The 19,155-nt window shown below is 36.2% G+C and overlaps 3 protein-coding genes across 3 annotated transcripts in view; 1 reads left to right on the top strand and 2 right to left on the bottom strand.

Moving 5' to 3' along the window:
- Positions 1-71: 71 nt before the first annotated feature.
- On the bottom strand, positions 72-5,465 carry LOC111433687 (auxin response factor 6-like). Its single transcript, XM_023070838.1, has 14 exons — positions 4,622-5,465; positions 4,394-4,506; positions 3,895-3,993; positions 3,761-3,817; positions 3,521-3,676; positions 3,353-3,437; positions 3,175-3,265; positions 2,833-2,997; positions 2,636-2,758; positions 2,459-2,534; positions 2,211-2,358; positions 978-2,098; positions 675-865; positions 72-513 (listed from the first exon to the last, which is right to left on the bottom strand). Exons 1-14 carry the CDS (start codon positions 4,662-4,664, stop codon positions 366-368), a joined length of 2,616 nt encoding a protein of 871 aa, XP_022926606.1. The 5' UTR covers positions 4,665-5,465; the 3' UTR covers positions 72-365.
- A 4,661-nt stretch (positions 5,466-10,126) lies between these two features.
- Positions 10,127-16,200, bottom strand: LOC111433691 (protein PLASTID TRANSCRIPTIONALLY ACTIVE 12, chloroplastic). The gene is made up of 11 exons (XM_023070845.1): positions 16,035-16,200; positions 15,710-15,772; positions 15,505-15,575; positions 14,708-15,376; positions 14,111-14,223; positions 12,975-13,234; positions 12,493-12,614; positions 11,470-11,538; positions 10,885-10,938; positions 10,642-10,743; positions 10,127-10,474 (listed from the first exon to the last, which is right to left on the bottom strand). The coding sequence occupies exons 2-11, from the start codon at positions 15,741-15,743 to the stop codon at positions 10,376-10,378; spliced, it is 1,593 nt and encodes a 530-aa protein (XP_022926613.1). The 5' UTR covers positions 15,744-15,772; positions 16,035-16,200; the 3' UTR covers positions 10,127-10,375.
- Positions 16,201-17,386: 1,186 nt separating this feature from the next.
- Positions 17,387-19,155, top strand: part of LOC111433689 (hydroxyproline O-galactosyltransferase GALT2-like) — a 5,092-nt gene continuing 3,323 nt past the window's right edge. The window contains exon 1 of the mRNA XM_023070839.1: positions 17,387-18,853. Coding sequence (XP_022926607.1) covers positions 17,950-18,853 — 904 coding nt within the window. The 5' untranslated portion in view covers positions 17,387-17,949. The remainder of the gene's footprint in view (positions 18,854-19,155) is intronic.

Here is a 19,155-nt window from a genome sequence, read left to right as displayed (position 1 = left end):
TGAAGCTCTTTCAAGACAAATGAACAGAGTTGAGCCTTAATCTTAATAAAGGACCAGAGATCAAATCAAACTTCACAAGAACATGCAGCTGTTCTAATAAAACTTCATTTATAGGGTGCAATATATATAGCACATAACAAAAGCTATCTCCAGTCATACAGAGCTGTCCTGATACCTGTATGTATGAGAAAACAGAAGGGTGAGAGAGAGAGAAAGAGGGAATCACTTGATTAATTACAGTTTCTGGCTCATATCTGAGCTCAAGTTAAAAAAGAAGAAAAACTAAGATTGCTTTTACATTCTCAAGAGAAATAACTTAGGGAGAGCTAATAGTACAGAGAAGGCATGTTGACCGGTTAAATGCCTCAGTACTCGAGCGACCCGACAGAAGTTATCCCGCTACTCAAATTTCTGGACGACTCCTGTCTATCGGCATAGCTATCAACCCTGCCCATCTCCTGCACTTCCTGTGGTGAAAGTATTTTGATACACCACACGCTGTTGACAAACTCCCTGTCCATGACAACAGGATACCACACTCATCAGGAAAGGACAAAGAGTTTCAACGAAAAAGCTACACAGTTGATGAACAGTTCTAATGAAATAAGGATGTAATTCTTGCATCGAGAATATACTCGATCGAGAGAGGACAGGAAGAAAGGTAAGAAACTCACTGCCAGGGATCGTCCCCAAGAAGAAGGATGTCATTTTCCCGGTCAACAAATACAAGCTGCCAGCCTGATCTCAAAGGGTCCTCCAACTCGCCTTCAAGATTGAACTTGTGAGCGAGCTCACTGCGTAACTGATGGTAGCTACTGAATTTCGAAATATCCAGTGATCTACCGAAGGTCCCCGACTTGTAAACCTGTTAAAAATCCGAGAATACAATCAACAAGAGAAGGAACTAGGGAAACACAGATAGGAAAACAAAAAAAACAAGCATAACAAATCGCACGAACTTCAGTAAAGAGAACAACCTTTACGAAGTTTGGCAAGATACCCGAATCCTCAATGCAATTGGAAGGTGTCCCAGCTGGATTGGCAGAGAAGTTGGTACCAGCAGTATTCACGTAATTGGACGAAAACGGTATCGCTGTTGAGTCACTGTCACTGCAAATTCCCCTAAGATTTGGCATACCATTCTGCATTAGAAGAGATGAAGGCTCTATATTGACACCAAATAGAAGATTACTCTGCGGGTCACCATTCCTTTGATCTAATGAACACTCTCTACCAGGAAACGGCGGCAAAGAAACATTCTGAGAGATATTAGCCTGAGCTGTCCCCATATTTTCCTCTTGGAGATAAACAAACTGAGAATTTCCAGAAGAGATAAGAGGATCGATTGCAGCTCGCTTTGATGGCCACGCAGATGAATGTATCATGGGATGTGTTCTAGGCAGATTAAGCAGCTGAGACGATTCATCTTGCGGAAACGAACCTAACAGGCTGTGCAATGGTGAAATGATAGGATTTGTCATATGGATGCCATTTGAATCAGAAAAACTCTGCTGCCTGCAAAATGAAGGAATAGTTTGCAGGGATTGGGATACCGAACCGAACTGTGTCATTGTAGAGATGCTACTCGGAATTTGTTGGTGATCAAACACTTGCTGTTGTGGCTGCTGTTGCTGCTGCTGCTGCTGCTGCTCGTTGTTGAATGTCTGTTGCTTCATCTCCTGCCGAAGAACGGTAGGCTGGGTTTTGGCCTGAGAATGAGGGAGATGTTGGATTTCATGATCATTTTGGAGAAAGGTCTGGTGAGGCTGAGTCTGAGGAGGCTGAGGAGGCTGCTGCAACATCTGAGGTGACATGAAAGTAGCAGGCCTGTTGGGAAGATTTTGGGTTTGTTGGAACTGAAGAAGCGATGCCGCCTGCGCCTTAGCAGGATCAACGGTTCTCATCTCCTGTAGTGCCGCAGCAGCCATTGCTTGATATATCTCCGGCTGCAGACCCACCATGGAAGCATCGAGCCTCGGCTGCATCCATGGTGCAACTCCGATTCCATGGAGGTTCAGAGGTTGAATTCCACGATCTAGAGCGTCTCCCCGTAGCCACATTAGTTGTGAGTTCAATCCCAGATCATCCTCTTTGAGACCTGACACAGTAAGTGGATATCAGAGTTCATTAAGATGCAACAGAGGAACACAACATACGAAAAGCTAGAGAAAGATAAACCGGACTTTGATACCATAAACGCACGAACATACCATGGAAAGAAGGCAATCCAGTTGGCCAGGGTCGCTTAAGCCTGAGGGGAAACGGAGATGGATACATCGGGAAGGTTGTTAGTGGCTCGATCTCCCACAACGAAACCCTTGGCTGTCTCTCCCCAGCTGTAGATTCATCCCATCCAACCTACATAATGCAAATTCTAAACACCTTTAATGAAACTCTATGGTAAAAAATAACGTTTCGATGATTTTACTTGAATTTTCAAAACGAAACTTAAACCAACCTTGACGGAGCGCCAGTGTGAGTTTGGCCATCGAGCAGGATCTAAGTCACTGATGCCAGTAATAGTGCCCATGTATCTAGAAAACATAGAAATCTTAGATGTTCATGATTCCATAGATCAATTTCTCATAGAATAGACACATTATTTTAGCAACAAGAAATTTTAAAAAACGCATACCGACGAACACTTGATTCTTCTGTTTCAAATAGCATTCTAAAACGCATACCGACAGAAACACGGGTATGGTACACAGCTTTGACATACTTAGCCAGAGGAATGATGAACTCTGATGGGCTAGCTCTGAATGAAAAAATAATGTGACTTATAGTCATAAACCAAACTAACAAGGCTCAAGAATTGTTCAAAAATCGAACCTTGGATTATAAAATATCGTGAACCGACTATTTGTAGCAGCTGCATGGGCTGCAGCAGCAAGAAGCCCCAAGTGCATGCTGTCACTAGATAAAACCGATGAGGGCATCATCGTTTGTGGTCGGCTAGCTCGACGGATCCCCAATAGTAATTGATTCTTTTCATTCCTGAGAAACCCCAGCATTGCGAATATGATATAAATTTGAATGAATAAATATCGAGTCTAAATGAATGAACAGCCAGCCCATACGCTCTGCGCAGTCGTTGTGTAGCTTCAGTTACATGAGTGATTAAGTTTTATTTCGAAAAAGAACCTACATACAAGGAAGGGCATAAAAACGAACCAAATAAAGATCACAGAATCGCCAGCAACAAGCCTCTTAGCACTTACAAACACACTCCATCCAGTTGTAAGAAGATGCCTTTTGGGCTGGCCTGCGTCGAAAATATAATTAGACATAAAAACTGCTGCAAGACGAGGGGTTGAGGCAGTTTTTAAAACGTTAACCTCGCAAAACTCACCACGAAAGATATGCCTAAATTTCCATTCATTATCGTGCAGATCCCTTGCCATCAACTCCTGAGCAGGTGGCTGTTGAGTAAAGTCCTACACGTTCAAATATGGTACTTCTCCGTTACGACATTTTCAAACGACTTAATGTCGTGTTTCTAAGACATTTTTAGGATTACCAATGGAGGAAAAACTTTTTCAGCAGCACGACGAGGAACAGAAAATCCTCCATGCGTACTTGTGTCACTTGCTGTCAATGTTTTACAAAAATAATTGGTCGGTTGTTTGCTTGGAGCACCCAACTCAGCTGGAAGATATGGCTCCTTTTGCTCTTGCTACAGAAAGTTTCGAAAATTATCAGGAAATGAAGTTCTTACAACTTATAAATTCACTATTTGAGTTACGTGAAAGTAACATACAGCACTGAGCGGTTGCAAGGTCATCTGAGCATAAACTTCATCCGTCTCGATATCTGCCTGGATTCATCAAGTCATTCAATAAGAACCTCTGGAGTTTATACAAACCTATGATCAAACTCAATGACAAGCCTTACATGCATGGTAACATTGTGAAGCTGACAGATAAGTTGTGGCGGCAAGCTTGGATAACTTGGTATATGGGCATCCACTTCTTTGTTGGTTGATATGGCTACCTACCCAATGTCAATGAATATTATGTTAGCAACTAATCCCCTCTCGAACCGCCAAACATCGAGCAAAAGCGATCACGAGGAACAAAAATGAACTCCAGATGCAGGTAGACAACAAGCAAATTTTGAATTTTGAAGAAAAATGAGTTGAGTTGTTGATCCTCTAATGATCATCAGAATACACAAACAAGTCCAGACACAGTCCAAGTACAAGCATAAGTAGCTTAAACAAGTGGATTCAGCAAGATTGAAGACAAGCGATGAACAGGAATCTAAAGTTTAATAGGAAGTTGGGAGCTCACAGACAAGAAATGGCAATAGGCAAACAAGTTCCATATCTGAAGAGGGTCAGTTTCTAATATCAATTTTGGGAAACAATGATACTCATAGGCTTACAGCTTACCTGCTCGCTGTGACCCTGTGGAAAGTAAACAGCCCGACTTCCAACAGCAGGTAGAGATACAAGAGGGCCCGCACATGCATGCCAAAGCTCCGAGTTAAGAACTCTCTTCTCCCCTGAAAATTTCAATACATTTCATTACAAGATAGCTATCAACAGAGAAGGGATGTTTTGACAGAGAAATTGAGGCAAATGGAAACAAACAGGGACTATGGCCATCTCAGTCTATACCTTCCGGAGGCTGAGGGCTGAAACCAGCAGCTGAAAGCCTCATTTCAGTGAGATCCAACAAAACCAATGAACTATTGACCCCCAAATTTGAAGCACCAAAGTCAATCTGAATGTTCAAAAAGTAAACTACAAAAGCTCAGCCGAAGCCGGTTTCACTACAGAACACGATCAACTTCAACCTCACCCGCATCTGATTCTCTCCACCCAAACCCCCCACATACAAACCTCTTCAATCACCGACTTCATGCCACAACAAACAAAACCCAACAAATTTCTTCAATAACCCACAAGAACACAAAGGTAATCAAAGAAAACCCAAAAAGGGGAAAAGGGATAAAATCAGATCTCAGCCCTCTAACCGCCAAAAGCCCAGAAGAAGCAGGAAGCAAAAAGGGAGGTAGATCTCAGCACAGTTCAATTGAATGATGTGGGAATACAATGAAGAAACAAAAGGGCTTCAAGGGTGGAGCCACGAAATGGAAATCCGCTGGAATTACACAACCAAATGCTTTGCTGCTACTCAATCCTTTGTTCATCAAAGCCCTTCGAGGCTTTGCCTCTCTCGAATTTGTGTGTGTTCTATTGATGGGTACTCTGTAAAACAGAAACACAATCAATCAACGCAACCAATACTATTGTGAGTGTCTTTTCTGTAACCAGGGATTGGGGAAAAGGTTAGAGCGCGCGCGCGCACACACACACACACACACTCTAGAGAGTAGAGTCTAGAGAGAGAAAGAGAAAGTGGTGGAAATCGTGTGATTTTTATAGAAGCAGCTCCATGAAACCAAGCGTTTCTTCTTCTTCTTCTTCTTCTTCTTCTTCTTCTTCTTCCTTGTTTATTGTTCTCAAATTTACATTTTGTATTTTATATTGAATAAAAACTAATTTTATTTCTTTATGGATAAAAAAAAATTCAAAGAAAATACATTAACTTAATTTAAATAATTAAAAGTGTTTGCTAGGCGCCCGAACAAAGTTTCTTATTGCCTCCCGACATAGTCATGTTACCTATTCTTCATTTTCTCACAGACCAACACGAGTTCTTCTGACATGTTTTATTTTCGCTCATATGTAAAATGAAGGTGCACTTTATTGGCATATGTAGTAACTAGTTGTCTTATTCTTAGAATTGCTCTCATTTAGTTGTGATCTCATTCAGTACTCGTCCTTTTTTTCAAGTGTCACAAATTTTTTTCCGTACATTTTTTATAAGACTCTTTAATTTCAATTCTCGAGGTCAACAAATAAAATGGAACAAATTTAAAATCTACGTGAAAAATCCATCCGTCTCTAATATTATTTTTGTGCATAATTATAGTTTGAAATGAAGTTGAACAGAACTATATTACAAAATTGAAAGAGACGATATAAAGGTAACGTCGGTATTACATTTTTTGCAATATTAGGGTTCGAGAGGGCATCCCGAACATCGTCTTGCTCGGTAGGGATTTTAAAAAATTATAATTATGTAAAAATATATTATTTAAAACAGTTTTTTTTTTTTAAATAATATTAAAAAATAGAGAAAAATTCTCCCCTTACCAAAAATTAACGAGATTATTAAAATAGAAGATTCATGGAGAGAAGTATACTCTACAGCTCATCTGAGTTCGTGGAAAAGATCTGAGCCGTTGATGAGAGAGTAGGGCCCAGGAAAAGATCTGATGGAGACGTGATGTGAAGGTGTTTGATTGGTGGGTTATTATTAAATGTATTGTATAGGAAGGACACAAATAATTATTGTCCCACGTTCCAACATATCAATCACTCATTTTTAACCATTTTACCCAAAACTCACCGTTTTCTTCCTCAATTTCTGCCCATGTTGGATAAAGTCTCGACCTATTATGGTAATTTCACTCTAACTCAACCCTACTTAAATGAATACGAGATTCGATGTAGTAGCTTAAACCCACCGCTAGCATGCATTGTCCGCTTTAACAGTTCGTTACATATTGTTGTCAGCTATTTACAAAGGAGAGGTTAAATGTTTTGTTAAACTAAAAATAATGCAAAATATTAAGAATTAATTAAAATAGATGTAACATGGAAAGTATTGAATCATGGTACGGAATGGAGACATGAACATGATTGTTTGGTCGTGAATCAAAGCTAATGGACAACTCTCTAAACCCTCCAGCTATCTTTTTTTTTTTTTTTCTTTTTTTGCTAGTCTCATTTAATTTTCTTTCTTCGTACTTCCCTTAATTAATTAATTAGTTATTAACTAATTAGTCATTTATTTAATATGATTTAGAGAAGTGATTTATTTTCAAAAAAATAATAAATTAAATCGTTGTTGTAGTGGAAATATATTTATTAAAAATTATAATTTATTTTCAAAAAAATAATAAATTAAATCGTCTCTTAACCCAATAATATCAGCTTAAATATTTGTGAAAAATATTCAGTCAAAAAGGCACAAATTTATTAAATTACTTTTATCAATTAAATGTATATAAAACTCTCTACCTTTCTAAACCAAAATTTTAGACCAAATCTCGTAAATATTCTTTTTAGATTCTATTTGGCGAAAGAAATAATAATTATTGGTGAATTTTATTTCATTAAATTAAACTTTATAATATCCAACAAACGTAGATATTTTTTAAAAAAGTCTTTATATATATATATATATTATATGAAGACATTAATGAATGGGCCAAATATGTGTCACAAAAACAAAATATGGACTATACATTATACACTACAAGTTGTAGAACATGAATAATTCAGATAAAGACAAGAAACTCCCTATCATACATAAACCTAATATGTTTTAAATATATTTTAAAAATTACATAAAAATATAAAATTATCGAGAATAGCAGTTCAACATGGAAATTGATAGTTCTACGTTCAAATTTATGCAATTATTGATAGATAAGATCGACTAGTTTACATGGCTAAAAAGAATCTAAGTAAGTATAAATAAGTTGATGAGATTTAATCGTAAAGTGGATGTGAACGTATTAAATATTTGAAAACGATGTGTGTGAGAAAAAAAATTCGGTGCATGATTTCGAGTGAGCTTTGTTTGAATGATTGTCAAATTGTTGACTTTTCGGCGTATGATTTAACACCCACGACTGTGGCGGACAAACATAAATTTCTTCAAAATATGATTTTCGCAACGTCGTTATAGTATAGAAATGATCCGTACGTATGATTTTAAGCTTTTAATTATATAATTCAAATATATTAATTGATCTAAATTATTAAAAATATATAATAATAATAAATTATTAAATATTTATTGGTGTGGAGAGAGAAAGTGAAAGGGGGAAGAGAGAGAAAGTGGGGATTGGGAAAGAAAAAGTGAGAGATGCGAAGAAAGGGACAGTAGAGGGATTAGATTTGTGGGCCCCACTCGTAAATTCTGTCATTAGATTTTCCTAGTTCCACTTTCTTTTATTTTTATTTTTATTTTATTTTATTTAATTTTTAACGCCAACCCGAATCCATTCCATCCGAACCTGAGGCTCGGTATTGACAAAAATATCGAAGTCTTAATTTCATAGAAAAGGGATGTAAAATATCGATGATTATTAATATTTATTTAAAAATAAATGAATAATAAATATTCTAATTTATAACTCATCCATTTTTAACATAATACTACTAAATTATATATTAAAATGTAATAAATAGTGAATTATATATTTTTTAAAAAATAGAATAAATAAACATTTGAAAATGAATAAGAAGAATGACCAACAACCAATTATCCCTTTTTATAATAATAATAATTAATAATAGTAATTATTGTTATAATTTTTAATAGAGAATCAAATGCCAATTACCAACTACTTTACGACTAATAACTAAAGTTTGTGAAGAACAAATCATTTCTAAAGCCATTGTGTGGGGCCCACAAAATACCACGCTTTCAATTTCAATTCCTTAATTAGTCTACAAAAACATGGTATAATTAGTCGTTAATTACGGTCTCTAATCTTTGTCGTTAAGGACTTTAACGTTTGTCGGACAATGACTTTTAAAATTATTAAATCAAATACAAAAATTTAAATAGATAACTCAAACAACCTTAATGAATTCAACCCTTAGGCTTAAAAAATGTCTCAGACTGATCTAACCTAACTACGAACGCTCTTAGTAATATCCGCAAAACTTGTGAAATATTTTAAAGTTTAAGGCTGTATTTATTTCACCTCCCTTTAAGGAACGGACTTTATTTATCATTTGTTGACCATATCATCTTTCGTGTGATTATTCAAATTACGTTTACGAAATAATAAATTTTTTCTATTGATCTCTATGAAGGGTCCCACTTAAATTATACCAAAAATTTAATGAGAAACCCTAATTCTCAAAGGGAAAACAAACACAAAATCAATTTAGGGTTTGTAAAAGAATTTCCTTTTTCACTTTGTCTTTTTTTGTTCTTTTTTTTTTCTTTTTCTATAAGCTTTCCTTATGCAAAAAAAAAAACACAAGAGAGAGAAAGAGAGGAGAGAGAGAGATTGTTTGTTAGATCATGTTTTGGGCGACATTGAGTTTCCAAATAAAACATATTTTAATTTAAAAATAATAATAATAATAATTCCATCTCTAATCATTTATTTATGATAAAAAAAAACCAACATGCCCCATAATTGCTAATCATTTTCTTGCTTGGTCAAATCCCTTAATTAATTTTCATTAATCAATCAATTAATTAATTCCATCAATCTAATCCCCTTTCTTATTTGCTAAAAATGGCATTTTTTATTTCAGGAATATTATCCTTTTTTAGTGGGGTTGACTTTTTTTTCTTCTCTTACGACCATTAATTAAGTAAAAGAATAAACCAAAATTACAATAATGATATTTGGAACAATTTATTAATGGCGTCCTAACTTTTGGTTAAATAAATATTGGACCTTTATTATTTATGGGGATTTTCTAAAATAAAAAGGCTGAAAAATATACAATAAATTCAGGTATTTGTGGATCCAAGTTTGAACAACTTTTAGGTATTCAAAGCATTTAAAATTAGGGTTGGTATAAGTAACATCATTTACTTATTTTATAATTTTATATTATAGTTTTTTTAATTAATTTTGTGATTTTAATCCATCTTATATCATGACCTAATTCATACCAAATTTATATTTTTGAAGTCTTTTATATTTATTTTGTATTTGGGTTTTTAGAAAATTAAATTTGTAATTTTGAAAAAAAGCGAATATATAAATATTTATTATAAATAGATCATATGGCAAAATTTAATTAGTATCATTATTGTAGAAGGAAAGTCCAACCCATTATTAACAATTTGCATAAAAAATGAAAGAACCAACTCACAAGAAAGTAGTCCACAAGCCCAATTTTTGGACCAATTTCAGACAGCATAGGATCTTTTTTGGTTCAGCTCAGCTACAATAATATTTTTAAAATAAAAATAAAAATACAATTCATGATAAACTCCATACCTCTAATTACGGGGAATCAAGAAAATATTCAACACTAAGCTTATAAAGTTGTGATTAACGGTCGAAGAACGTTGAAATAAAAGCTTTATTTCGATAACCATTTGATTTTTTATTTTGAAGATTAAGCTTATAAGCACTATTTCCACCTATGAGTTTCTTCGTTTTATCGTCCAAATTTAGCTAAGAATTCATTCCGAATATAAAGAATTTTGCTAAGACAGATCAAGAAACTCGCTTCAATAGCTTTCTCTAGTGGATTATCTACAAATTAAGAAGCAGAAACTTTATATTTAAAAGTTCAAAAAGGAAAGGATGATCACTCATCTTCTTCGAAATCCATAAGAAAATCAGTCAAGTTCTCAGAGTCGTCAACGGCTCCCTCCAGTGATGCTGGATCCTCCTTCTTAGGCTTCCCCTGCATTTTCCAATACATATTCTAATAAATAAATTTCAGAGAATCTACCAAAATGGTCGCTTAGTTTGTTCATTACAAGAGTGTATAAACTGCAGCGGATGAACACAAACATATGGATCTTGAAGTGCACATACAACCAGAAATTGAAAATAAAATGAGTTAATCACCTTAGAGTTGTTGAGATGAGGACTGCTTTTCAAGACACTCCAGTTGCGTGTGATTTTTTCCTCCGCCTCTTCATCGCCCTCAACCTCACTATCCTCTCCATCCTAAATAGCAATTCAAGATGAACATGATTGGTTTATAATTGGAGGAATCAATCAAAAGAATTGATATCATGTGTAAACTCTATATCATATGTGAAACGAACAGCAAAAAGAACAAATGAAAAGACATGGACAGGAACTCACGTCATTTTCACCGATATCAATAGCTTGGGACATGGCATCATCCAAATCCGTCACCTGTTTGAAAGCAAAGACATTAAGAATAAAATGAGATACATATCAATTTTCAACATTCATCAGCTTTTTTAAGGGTAGTCTTTATTCAACTTAAATGAATGGTCGGTTATTTTTCTCTCTACATAAATCTTTTTCTCATCACTGATATAATCATCATCAGTATTCAAGATTTATGCGCATCTTGACCCATGGGGCAATCACCTAAACCTACATGGTGAAATATGGCCTAAACATGTGATATCAATGTATGCGAGCTTAGCTTATTGCTTAACCATGGGGCTAAGTGACGATTTGTAACATAAGAAAATATTAGAGCGAGCACATAATAAACGAGTTAGTCCCGAAAAATTACAAGGTTAACTTTGAATTTCATGCTAGAACCAATGTGCCAAATGTTGGAGAACACCATATGCCAAAGAGTATACGTTTATTTTATCCAAAGATCTAAGTTCTATGGTGAATATGGAATATTCTATCAAATTTGAACTTCATACTAGAACCAATATGCCTAATATATCGATATATAAATACCTCAAGCTCCTCGTTCTTTTCTTTAGCCAGTATTTCTTCAAGCTCTGTTCTTGATATAATTTTACCATGCTGATTGAAAAAGGGCAAAAAGGAAAAGGTTAGTACCTTGACTGTAATCATCACAAGCATCAACCTTCGTCATTATACTACTCTAGCAGCTGCTAAATAGTTTTTTTTTCTTTTTTCTTTTAACAAGACATAAAACTTCATAAAGATGAACAAAAACTGAAACATCCTATGGATGAGATATAAAAGCACCCAATTAATTCAAATATCGTTATAAGAGAATTAATAATCAAACGTGATATTGGGAGGCCTTGAGTTTGGCTAAGTAAAACCCCTGACAGCTGCTCACTAGTTTATTAAAATCAAACTTTAATTGGAATATAGAACCTTGAAGGGTGCAGTGGGTTTGGCTGATAGTACATATGGCTAGCAACTTCTACTATGCATAAGAAACCAACGTGTCTAGATCTAGGTCCACTATCAACAAAGACACAATTAGAACGAGAGAATTGGTAGGGTGGCTCTGGTAGTGAATACTTGGTGGGTCAATAGTGTAAAGGACAAACTATATATTTTAACAATTTTAAGGTCATTGTTCAAATTTTGATGGCGACCAATTTAGAACATTAATACCTATACATTTGTATGTCCAAAATATTGCAAGATTAGATAATAATGCCATGAGATTGATTAAGGTGTATACAAGCACTCATGATTGTGTACGAGGAAATGAATTAGAATAGAAGTAGACCCAAAAGTTCATATCCAAGGAACGGATATTACCCAAAAGTTTCTAAATGAAGGCTCGTCATCCCACTAAGCAATCATAGAGCAGAATGGACCCTACTACCTGCTCCCCAGTCATATACAACAATATATTTCTCCTTCTTAAGCTTCCTACTTTGTGTTTTGAACCTAGGAGTGGTTTCTAATCCGATCATCACAGCGCAACCGAATCACAAAAAATTGGAAAGAGTGAAAAGAAACTAGAAAAAAGAATAAGCAAAGTAAAGCAACCTCCTTCAGATAATCTAGCATGTCAGGTGTTGGTTCAGTAAAATCTGGACCCCTATAATCAATTATTTCATTGGGATCTTGAATGTAGTTAACGGTAGGGTACACAGGATCGCCACCCCATACTGCAAAGGCCAACAACAAACTAAATTAGCTTACAGTTTACTTGGTAGAAGAATATCATGTATCCAATCAATCAGAAATGAAACCACTCGATAATTGATACTACGATACTAACAAATTCTTTGAATTTGAAGGCATCATAAATATGAGAAATGGACCCAAGAGAAGTTGGTGATAAACGTAATGAAAACCAAAATATAAAAAAATATGCTTTAAGGGAAGGAATAGGATGAAAATCAATTTATTACAGTTAGTTGGAAAAGAAAAAACTCGATGCAGGAAATTCCGGTGATAGAACAACATGACAATCAATGAACAAAATTGAAAATAACAAACAAACTTATCAGCTTTGGAATGGATACTTTGTTTAATCTGATCTTCTCGCATACGCATTGCCAATGGATCCCGACGAATGCGAATATCAGTCCCCATCATTATGCGAAACTCTCTCTCTGTTTGATTTTGGAACATTTCGATCATTTGGGTATTTTGATCCTCTCCAGTCTCTTCAAAATGTTTTTCTATGGCATCCTTTGAGGTGTCCCTCTTCCAATCTTTGACCCATTCTGAGTAGAATGCTATGGGACCTATTCTTTCCAATCTCTCCTGTTCAGCTTGAAGTCTGAAGAGAGAATCTGCTTATTATTAAAATGTTCCTAAACCACAGAGACACACAAGCAGTCTTGTTCGGCTTGAAGCCCATAAATGTAGAATTTATTTGTTATCAAATTTACTTCAACCAACGACAGTGTACAAAATATTTTACAAGCCTATGTGGTTAGAAAACAAATGGTAAGCACATGAGATTAGAATCAAGAGGAAATTACTGAGCATCAAAATAGAATCCACTAGCATTTTTTTTTAATTAAAACATAAGTCTTAGAAGCTCAAAGGATCCAATAGATTTCCAAATTCCATATATTTTGTCGAGTCTAATGCTGCTATGTATGTATGTATGTATAGTAAGAACCCAAATTTTCATTGAAAAAATGAAAGAATACAAGGGCATGCAAAAGCAAGCCCCAAAAGAAACATAGTCCAACACTAACTACAAAAACGGATTCCATTCCAAGAAAACGAGACCAATATCATAATTACAAAATAGCCTAGGAATCGACATCCACAAGGAAGCCTAAAACCTAAGAACATCCCAAAGCTCCTCATCCAACTTCTCTATCTCCCAAAAAATCCTATTACATCTCTCAAGTCAAATACCCCACAGAACCTAGCATGCCATAATTCTTTCTCCTTAAAGTGATGATTCAAAAGCACTTCCTCCAACAAAGAACGCCCATCTCTACGGAACACCCCATTAACCCCAAACGAGCTCCTGCAACGATCCCAAAGGTAGTTTGCAAACTGACATTCCCACAACAAATGGGGGTGCTTTAAGAATATCTTTCACATTCAGTACACCCTAAACTACTAAATAAGTATGCTTCGTTAAAATAAAAGAAAACTGTTGTATCATAATATCACTCAAGCTAGGATAGAATACCTTTCTTCCTTGAAAAGATGTCGCCGAGCCCTGTACAGAGATGTTTCAGTTAATGTTGGATGTTCACCATAAAGCTTTATCTGCCCGGTCTCTGCCATTGCTTTGAGAAAAACCTACAGATATTAAAAAAGGAAGGTCAGTATAAGATCTAAAGCCATTTTTCTTCATTTAAACAAGATCTAGATTTGTCTGTTGCCTAGTCTAGTCATTAAACACAAGAAAAATAGATCAAAGAAGAGCGCCTTCAAGGTTCATAGATTCTTTTTGTGTGTGAAAAAATAATTTCACTTGTAATCCTAATTTACACTGTTTTGCTAGTATGCAAGCATCAAATAGCAGTCGTTGATGCACAAAATATGCGTCTGTAATAACAAACAAGACTTAAGAGGAGACGAGCAATTGGAAATAATCTAGGACACAAATTCTGTATTTGCACTTACACTTATGGTGCCCGATATAGCAGCATATTTTGCATCACAAAGCATGTTTTCCATGGAGAGGTTCAAATTCCACTCAACGCAATTAAAGAAAGTACATATGCTAAGTTCATTGTTTAACCTTCACTATTTTTTTTTTTTTTTTCCCATATGGACTAACCGTTTCAACATCAGCTTTCCTCCTTTGCCACCTAGACCATTGTTCTTTTTCTGGCTTTCTCCAATTCCACCAAAGTTCTTCACTTGTACGAGGCTCCTCTATTGGCTTCTTCTTTTCGGGGTCAATGAATGGGTGAGGGTTTCCAAGCTTTTTGTCTAGATCAAACCCAGTTTCTTCGTCATCAGGTTCTGTCTTATAAACAACATACTGCGAAGTAGCATCTTTAGGCTCCTCTATTAAGTCCTCAGAAATGTCAGGGATCTCTGAGTCACTTGAATCTACTTCAGTCACTTCGGATGAATCAGAAGCAACAGCTGCTTGTGTTCTATTCTTCTTTCTCCTACTTCCCGGCTTTTGGCCATAGGAAGGAGAGCCCACTGATGCACCGGTTGGCGGGGGAGCCCTTGCAGCTCTAACGCGACTAGCAGTTCCTTCTGGCCAGTATTCTTCTCCTGGAATACTTGCACGTGCCCCTGAAGCTGGTTCAAGCTGCCCAGAAGTTGAGTCCATGTAAACATGGTATGGTGGGCGCTCCACCGATACATCTTCATATGATTCATCCCCATTCTCACACTTGATGCAAGGAACCAACTGATTTCTCTGTAGTGATTTTTTCAAAGCATTTCCCACCAGAACTAATCGTACTGGAAATGAACCAACAAATGGTGTCTGGATATTCAACAGAAAATTCATGCGCATTAAGACTGATGGAAAAAAAAGGATGAGCTAAGACAAAACCAGTCTTATACTAGGTTGAAAAATAAAATTTGCAATCATGACATTAATAAACTGCAAACCTTTGGGAAATTGGACAAAGGTTTCCCGCCAACACACCCATTAGCATAAAATACTCCCTTCCTTCCTCTATCTGCAATTCAACATCATTGGAATATCAGAAATCAATCACGTTCTTCGCTGGCTTATTACAACTAACAGATTCTGTATTGTTAATTAGATCAGCATAAAAGCTGTTAAGCCGTAATCTGGATAATGCTAGCACACCTGGATATAGACATGGAGTAGATAAGGAAGCCATCTCCAACTCAGAAGAAAGCGTAAACAAACCTGTACACATTTTCTCATTACGATACAATAAAATAATTCAAAACATGGGGAACAACAAGAAGAACACCAGGTCTTCTCCGGAAATTCTTTTTCACAGTCTTCACTAGACGATTCGGTTGCAAAATTACACTGATGACTCGACAATATTGAAGCCGGAAAACAATAACATTGCAGAGTGAACAGACAGTTCATCGTCCGTTTAACCAAAATTGAGAGGATACTAACATGTAAATAAAAGAAAGGTGTGGAATGTGAAACTCACAGTTGACAATTGAACAAATAATTCCGACTGCGGCAAACTCCGGTGCGATTTGTATTGATCTCGCGGGCTCCGGCGGGTTTAAGCTGAGGTTTTTCGGGCTCCTGCAGCCCAGAGAGGCGAAGGAAATGAATTCGACTCAGTTTGGAGTGGATAAGGCTAAAAAGGGTTCGAAATTCGGTTTGTCATCTCGACCCATTTTGTTTAGGTTAAGTTAATAATTTCATCCCTTATTTATTTATTTATTATTATTCAAATAAATATTCAAGCTTCTAATTTTTTTGGACAACATGATGGAACATTTCAACCCGGCAATTATGTCGTCCAAAGAATAAACTTTGATCTCAGCTACATTATTTTTCACCCAAAATTGTTATTTTCGTACCCTACCATCGATCCTCATTATTTCATGGTATGATTTTAATAAAGTAACGTAATTTGATTACAAATTAAGTTTAATTAGTGTACAAATTAACTACCGAACGTTGTCAAAATTCAAGAGCTGGAAAAATGTATAATGATGACGAGCTTTAGCATAATTCAAACTCGTTAAGACATGTTATTTTGATTGATCTGGATATCATAGTTTGAATCTCACTCGATATCATAGTTTGAATCTCGAGTGAAGAAGTTCATAAAAAAATAAATAAAAATATTTGTAATTTTTTTTTCATAAATAATGGATGGTTCAAAAACTTTTTATTTATTTATGATGTGAAAATAAAATAGAATATATATATATATATATTAAATTATTTTTTTTAATACTTGAAAATGGTTGGAGGTTTTAAATATAAAATACAAAATTAATTAGACAGAGAATTAAAATTAAAAAATATATTAAATATTCATAAATTGCAGTTGATAAACTGCAGATCTAAAATAAATAATTTTGGTAGGCAATAATGACCTGTTGACCGGCAAAACTTGGAAAATTAATTCAGATCATTGTCGTTCATTGACCGTTGTTTGGAATCAGACAGTCATCTATAAATGCTAAATTAATTATTTTATTTTAGGATTAATTTCCGTGGGCCCTACAGTTACAGTTCGTTATTACTCCATCGTAATATTTGAAAAGATTTTAAATATAAATAACATAAAATTTGATTTTTAATGAAAATAAAATAAATAAAATAAATCATTTGAAATGAATTTTTTGGAGGGATAAAAATGGGATTAAAATATAAGAGAAATACAAAAGATTATATTATATTTGGATAAAAGGTGGAAAATTGAGTGAAAATAATTGGATTGGGCGAGAATATTAAGCAAAATTGGAATTGTAGCCTACCAATAAGAAAAAGGTTGAAGCTGTTTTTACATTTGAGTCCTTGAAGGGTGTTCTTATTTTCATTTCATGGGTGACTTCAATCTACCACGACCACGACAGCCTCGTTTTCGGGCCTTTCCGATTTCACCATGTTTATGGGGCTTTCCATTTATGTCTTCAATCTAAACTTATGGTCAATTTCTTTCCGCCAGGTTGTTCCCCCATTCACTTGATCTTCGGCGATTGATTGGTGTTGCCCAGCCGTGTTCATTGGTTTCTTTTGTTTTCTCTTTCCGTCTAGCATTTCCTAAATAGGGTTTGTTCGGACAACATTCAACTAAGATCATAAAAGGAAACGAACCCCGCTGATTTTGGGGTTCTACACCAGTTCTTCATGTTTCCTATTGCGATGTATTGCTTATTCTGAAATTTGGTGATTCCTAAACCCTGTCTTTCACATTCATTCGATCTCCTGGTTATTGCGGTATGCGCTCTTGCTTGTATATAGATTTTTGTTATTGCATTGTATTGATACACGTACGGATGCTGGGCTGAACATTTGGTGGGTCAGATGAATTGGTGTGTGTAATTTATGGTTGTTGTAGAGTACGTTTGAGCCTCTTGTTAGGTAATTTGTTTTTGTAGATGAAGAAGCTTAAGACAGAACCTCCTGTTGCGAGGAGGTTCAGGTTGTCGCATTTTCTTCTCGTAATTGGATTGTTGTATTTAGTTTTCATATCGTTTAAGTTTCCACGTTTTTTGGGAATTGCTACAACGTTGAGTGGGGATGAAAGTAATATTGGGTTGGATGGGACAGTCGGAGTGGATGGGGAAGGGGTGGATTTTAGCAAAGCATCGTTGGCTTCCGTTTATAAGGATACATTTCATCGGAAATTGGAAGATAACCAGCACTTAGAAGCACCATTGATGCCTAAAACAGAGCCACTCGAAGAGGTGAATAATGTTACCGGACCTATTAAGCCGATTCAGCATAAATATGGTCGGATTACTGGTAAAGTTTCGATTCAGCAGAATCATACTAACGACTTTTCCATCCTCGAGAGAATGGCAGATGAAGCTTGGACATTAGGCTCGAAGGCTTGGGAAGAAGTGGATAAATTTGGATTAAATGAGACTACTGAAAGTTCTATGCTCGAGGGAAAGCCTGAGTCGTGTCCTTCATGGATATCTACGGAAGGGAAGGAACTGTTGGAGGGAGATGGAATCATGTTCCTTCCTTGTGGGCTTGCTGCAGGTTCATCTATTACAATAATTGGAACCCCGCATCACGCTCATGTGGAGTATGTACCCCAACTTTTGAAGCTGGGAGGTGATCCTACGGTTTTGGTTTCACAGTTCATGGTTGAATTGCAAGGATTGAAATCAGTTGATGGTGAAGACCCACCAAAGATCCTTCACTTGAATCCACGACTGAAAGGCGATTGGAGTAAACGGCCGGTCATTGAACATAATACATGTTACAGGATGCAGTGGGGAACGGCTCAAAGGTGTGATGGTTTGCCATCAAGTAGCGACGATGAAATGCTTGGTGAGATTAATCTCCTCCTTTCTGTTTTCATGTGTTTTTCATCACTAGCATTCAATCACTCCCGTGTGACACTCATAACCGGTGATGGTGTATGATGGCTGCAAATTATTGTTCTTCTCGACAATAGTGTAAACTAGTAAATGAGGAATATTTTCAATTTGGTCCAGCTAAAAGAAAGAATTTGTTCAGCATGCGTTTCACCCCCCCCCCCCCCCCCCCCCCCCCCCCCCCCCCCCCCCCCCCCCCCCCCCCCCCCCCCCCCCCCCCCCCCCCCCCCCCCCCCCCCCCCCCCCCCCCCCCCC

This window comes from Cucurbita moschata, unplaced genomic scaffold (genome assembly GCF_002738365.1).
Source record: "Cucurbita moschata cultivar Rifu unplaced genomic scaffold, Cmos_1.0 Cmo_Scf00043, whole genome shotgun sequence".
Classification (NCBI taxonomy): domain Eukaryota; kingdom Viridiplantae; phylum Streptophyta; class Magnoliopsida; order Cucurbitales; family Cucurbitaceae; genus Cucurbita; species Cucurbita moschata.
This window is presented reverse-complemented; position numbering and strand designations above follow the sequence as displayed.